Source organism: Eschscholzia californica, unplaced genomic scaffold (genome assembly GCF_041429995.1).
Source record: "Eschscholzia californica isolate CP2 unplaced genomic scaffold, dmEscCali1.0.p SCAF_6, whole genome shotgun sequence".
Classification (NCBI taxonomy): Eukaryota; Viridiplantae; Streptophyta; class Magnoliopsida; order Ranunculales; family Papaveraceae; genus Eschscholzia; species Eschscholzia californica.
Window position 1 is genome coordinate 7,233,400 of NW_028238483.1, and position 5,272 is coordinate 7,238,671.

Below are 5,272 nucleotides of genomic sequence, written 5' to 3' on the forward strand. Positions count from 1 at the left end.
CCTCCATGAAATTAGAAGATCATCTTTGTATGGCTGTGGAATTTGGAAGAAGACCTTCATCATAGATAACGAACCAGATATCCATTTCTATGAAGTGGTAAAATCGATTTTGTTATAACTTACCAGAGAAAGAAAGGGGTAAAGAAACATAGGAACAACCCTAACTTTTTTTTGAAAATCTGATAGGAAAGCAAGAACAAACCCATTAGAGTACTTTTTAATCCCTTGAGTAACTTTTGTTCTTCAATCAAAAGTTATGTAACTCTTGTAGCTTTATTCTCTCCACGATTGGAAGATCAACATGAGATAATAGCATCCATTTTTGGGGAGTGTTCTTTTCATTCTAACAGCAGGAAGACTAGAAGATCTTCAACAAAAAAAAGAAAACAGTAGCAAGAAGATGACGAAATTCTATAGGCACTCTCACTTAATTGGTATATAATGAATTAGAGTATGGATTTTTAAAGGCACCTGAGCATTTTCTTACAACCCCACCAAACACCATAAAACTTAATTCACATGAAAAACTAGGTTTTCTTTCCCATCAGAAAAAAATGGTTTTCTTTCCCATCAAAAAAAAAATGGTTTTCACACGTATCAAACGGACCCTTAATGTTGATAAACAATTTTTCCAGAGGCCGAAAGCATAAATAAGATCTGAGTGTACTTTTAGTTATTTTGTAAAAACAATAGCCTGTTAGGAAACAAACCAAAAGATTGAAATGATGATTAGTTGTAATAAGATAAAGAAACAGGATAGACCAAGATTTAAAGGGAAGGCTAAGATCCAATAAAACAGATACCGAAAGCATCAAAACAAATTAAGAAAAGACTATCATTGTTAATCACTGTTACAGTTATGAACATGATACCAAAAGCATCAAAACAGAATAAATAAAAGTCAGCCTTTCGGTGAAAAATCTGGTTTGTTCGAATCTTCCGTGGTCCACTTGGAGAGTCATGATTTGTATTACCTCACTTGTTTCAAAAGATTGGACTTTTCGAAATCCCGCATGGTGTAGTTCCTTTCAACTTCCCAAGCAAGTTGAGACATACAATTGAACGACGATTTTGCACCTTTTTCGTCTGTAACTTCTCTAGGGAAAGGAATTCGAGCCTCGTACACATTTTTGTGAGAACGAATATGTACATCGAAACCTAATCGATCAACCCATATCACCTTTGTATCTGTCACCTACCATTATAACACCATATCACCATGTTTTAAGAGAGCGAAGAAAAGGATCTGAGAGCAGTAATTGAAACACTCTTAAGTACTACCTCATCAATAACAAACAGAAAAGAAAAAATATAACACACGAGGACCAAATTGGATCCGGAATGAGTATTGTCACTAAAGATCTTTAAGAGGAGACCAATAAAATGAGCCGTACGAGCCAAACGGTGAGATGTACTTGTATCCTATCTATTATCATCTTATGAATTTATCAATTGAAACCGCAGATATTCCACAATACAGGTTCAAAAATATAAGTTTAATATGTTAATGCTTCAAAATGATTCCTAAATGTCTCATTTTTTTCTAATTACCCCGCCGATACTCCCCTTAATGCCAAAAGTACTTCGATGCAAAATGTAACATACTGCAAGAGAATAAAGGGCGCAAACCTCGTGTTCAAAATCCACATAAACGCTGCAAATTCGTTCAAAATCTTGCTTATGGTTGGTATTTATCTCACTCGCAATCTTTTCTGCAAAATCTCTAAGGGGATCAGGATTAGCAGTTTTGTATTCTGATGAAGTCACCCATACACCATCCTGAAATTCATGTTGAAAACAGCAAGTTTCCTCTTAAGACAAAGCACTTGTGATACGAGTACAAAGATCCTTTGAAGCATTGTTCTCAAGTTAATCACAAAGCAAAAGAGGCACCTTTTTATCATATGGTGTTTACTATGTAGAAATAATGTAACAGGGATATTGCGTTTCACTATTTCAATAATTCTCTAGGTGTATTGGATTATCAAGCACTTCTCAGATAGTTGGAGATGCTTCAAATGGGTTGAGGTCTCGTAAATACATCTTGGAGATACTTGCACAAACGCATGTAATGACCATAAAACATTGCTCTAGGTTAATATCTTTTTGCTTATGTAAAACTAGTTGCTAGAAAAATATAAATTGAAACCGGTAAACGAATATGGAAATGTATAAAGAGAATTCTGAAGGAGCTACAAAATGAAATAAAAATGGCAGTAGATACATTTGTACTCCGTCTAGCGAAAAAAAAAGTTTTGGTCCAGCGTAGTTTTTCCTTACTAGATCTTGATAAAATGTAGTCGACAAATAAATATTTGATGTATTATTACATAGTTGACCAAAACAAAAGCATACAGGTTCTGTGTCAAATTTTAAGTTTACAAATCAAGTACGATTTTGGAAAACAATGGTCTTGGTGCACACTTTCTTTTCCAAATAAGATATTGATGAGCAATCTTGTTTGATAGATCTTTATAAATGCTTCCTAGATAAGCAAAATTATCAAATTCCGTACTTCGGACTAACCTTTTTTTTCCAATGAAAAGATATGCAAACTAAGACAATAAAATATAGATGTCAATGGTCGTGTCTCTAACCCTTGTATTGAAACTTTTTTGTTTTCCGTATCTGATACCTTGTACTGGAGATAGGTACCAGTACAGCACTCTCCTTGTTACATAGCATAAAAATAACTATATCATGGTAAGGAAGAACATACCTCTTCAAAATCTTCCTTTTGGAACACCCTTTCAGTAGAAACTATGTATAAAAGGTCTTCATCTACTTCTTGACCGAATCTTTTCTTCCATACTGAATGAAGCTTCTGCAATAAGCAAAGTTAATCGTTTCAACCTCAAAAAGGTAATGCACCGAGTCAGGTATCCAATGTTAAATACTTAATAAATAAACGACTTTATCTTGAGAGAAAAACTTATAATCAGACAACTACTTATATCTAATAAAAAAAATATAAGTGAATAATCTGTTTTGAAACTACAGACAAGATACGATAAAAAAGCTTAACATAAAAAAGGAATTAGTTCAGAATTTATAAAAACATGGACGATAACTCACCTTCAAAACTGTTCTGTCTTCTGGTTTGTCAAGACTCCCCTGTAGTGTACATTGTGTGGTACGCGATCGACTTTGCTCCAACTGCACAGTTAATACAAAAAAACCACATAGAAACTTTTTCTGATCAAGCTAAAAAGAAATCTTTCTTCTGTTTTGTTTAACAAAATTCCAGCCTAAGTTAACAGAAACCACTACACTGATAAAAGAAGAAAAAGAAGAAAAAGAAGAAGAAAAAGTGAACTACTTCTAAGTTAATTGTGCTTATCGCTAATCTAATTCTATAAACCAAAAGCCAGACTACTACCTCTTGTTTGGTTGTGCTTGGTATGTCCCAAATTTTAACGAATATTCACAACTCAATAACAGCTTATACTTGGATAATGCTTTCTCACCGCGCTTAATATGAACCAATTTATAGTTGATCACTTGATCTACATGAAGTTAGCAAAAGATGTTTCACGCATACCTATCCCTAGAAATGTTGACACCCTAAAATCAAACGGGTCACCTAAAAATGGTTCATACAATTGCCCAAGTCCATTGCAACACAGGCATTTCTACATCCCGTCACATTACATTCGAAACCTTGAACTAATCTTAATATATTCGAAGCAAGGAGATATCAAATCTTAACCGTTGTTTGTAAAGTTCCAAACATTCACTAGTCTGACATGTTACCAATTGTTGGGCATCCAAATTATGTTTCTCTCATAAGATCCTTTTTTTAGTCACATTTGTAAATTTAAGGTTTGAAAGAATTAACCTTTCCAACCATCTCTCTCTAGAAGTCTTAGCAGTTATCGATATTGTCCCCACTTTTGCCACCCCAGGCCTAAGCCCATAAGTACGGAATTTTGTTCTTGGGGAAGGCTCCACCAGCACACCCAAAAAGCCTGGACACTTACTAAGCTCGAGCGTTCTATAGCGCAGGCTCCGAACACTCTCAAGCAAAACATTGAAGAACATTATCGTGAGAGATTCATCTTCCCAACCTAGTCCTTTTGTACATATACTGTATTTTTTTTTATCAATATATTCATTCAAAGTTTCAAAAAAGAAAACAACATTGAAGGAAGAGATTAAAACTAAAAGATAGTGAAGGCAATTTACCTGAACATGTAAACTTGACCTTCTATCAAGCAAAAATGGCCTATTAGCAGCATTTAAGCAGAAGATAGGGGTACCTTCTGAGTCGACGGCGAATCTAACTCCAATTCCTAAAGGGGAACCTTCTTGGGTCAATGTAGAAAGAGTACCAATTGAAGATAACTCCATAATTGTTCTTGAAATTTCAGCTGAAGATGGTTTTTTCTGCAAATCCTGGGTTGGTTCTGATACTACTGAAACAGAACATTTCAAGGGTTTAAATGAAGATCTAAGATATGGGTTTTTATTTGAAGAATTTAATTGGGTGAGTTTGATGGATTTGATTGAAGAAAGAGGGTTAGAAAAGCAGATTTGTTTGGGAAAGTGAGTGGTGGGTAGGATGGAAGAAAGATAGTGAGGAGAGAGAGATTGAGATTGAGGTAACATTTGAGCATACAAGTTGAAAACTAATTTTGGAGAAAGTTCAGATAAAAGGAGAATGAAGAAGTAAACAACAATCGCGTAAGAGATGATAATAATTTAGAGAGAGAGAGAGAGACTACAGCTGACAATGGATCGATTTTTGGTTCCACTCCGCCAAGTGATATTAATATCCGATATTAACATTTCATTTCTAGTTCTAGTTCCAGTTCTCAGTATTGGTTCCGATATTAATATCGGATATTAACCCATACCGTTATGCCTCATTCCAAGGGTGTTCGTTGGTTCGGTATCCGGTATTTGGGCGTCATCCGTTACCAGACCGCTCAAACCAAACCTTATTAGAGGCAAAAGTTTCATCTTGCAATAGATTCATGACTGGATCCATGAAGAAACAAAGCACGGATTCAAGGTGTTCTAATTTTTGTAGACCTCTTCTCAGTGTTGTGAGGTCAGAATAGAACTGTTATTAAAGCCAAATCAAATTCACCTCTTCGTTAGCCCTATGGGAGCGCAGGGTTCAAGGTGTCTAGGAGACTCGTGCCAACCTCCCATATTAGGACTGAGGTGGCAAAGTTGTTAGTGTTTGAATAAAATCGAATAACCACTTCTATTGAGCTAAAGAGACTTTCACCCACAAACTACTTTTTCCTTGTTAGTAGTAGTGTTT

At 35.1% G+C, this 5,272-nt stretch overlaps 1 protein-coding gene across 1 annotated transcript; it reads right to left on the reverse strand.

Annotated features, from left to right (window-relative positions):
* Positions 1–767: 767 nt before the first annotated feature.
* On the reverse strand, positions 768–4,862 carry PGR7 (proton gradient regulation 7). Its single transcript, XM_086647726.1, has 5 exons — positions 4,186–4,862; positions 3,076–3,156; positions 2,720–2,824; positions 1,630–1,779; positions 768–1,195 (listed from the first exon to the last, which is right to left on the reverse strand). The coding sequence occupies exons 1-5, from the start codon at positions 4,606–4,608 to the stop codon at positions 971–973; spliced, it is 984 nt and encodes a 327-aa protein (XP_086503852.1). The 5' UTR covers positions 4,609–4,862; the 3' UTR covers positions 768–970.
* Positions 4,863–5,272: the final 410 nt, after the last annotated feature.

Coding starts and splice junctions, on each gene's coding strand:
- PGR7 (XM_086647726.1), bottom strand. CDS start 4,608: ATGTTACCTCAATCTCAATCTCTCTCTCCTCACTATCTTTCTTCCATC. Junction 3,157..4,185: donor GGTCAAGTTTACATGTTCAG/GTAAATTGCCTT, acceptor TTAACTGTGCAG/TTGGAGCAAAGTCGATCGCG. Junction 2,825..3,075: donor AAGACAGAACAGTTTTGAAG/GTGAGTTATCGT, acceptor TGCTTATTGCAG/AAGCTTCATTCAGTATGGAA.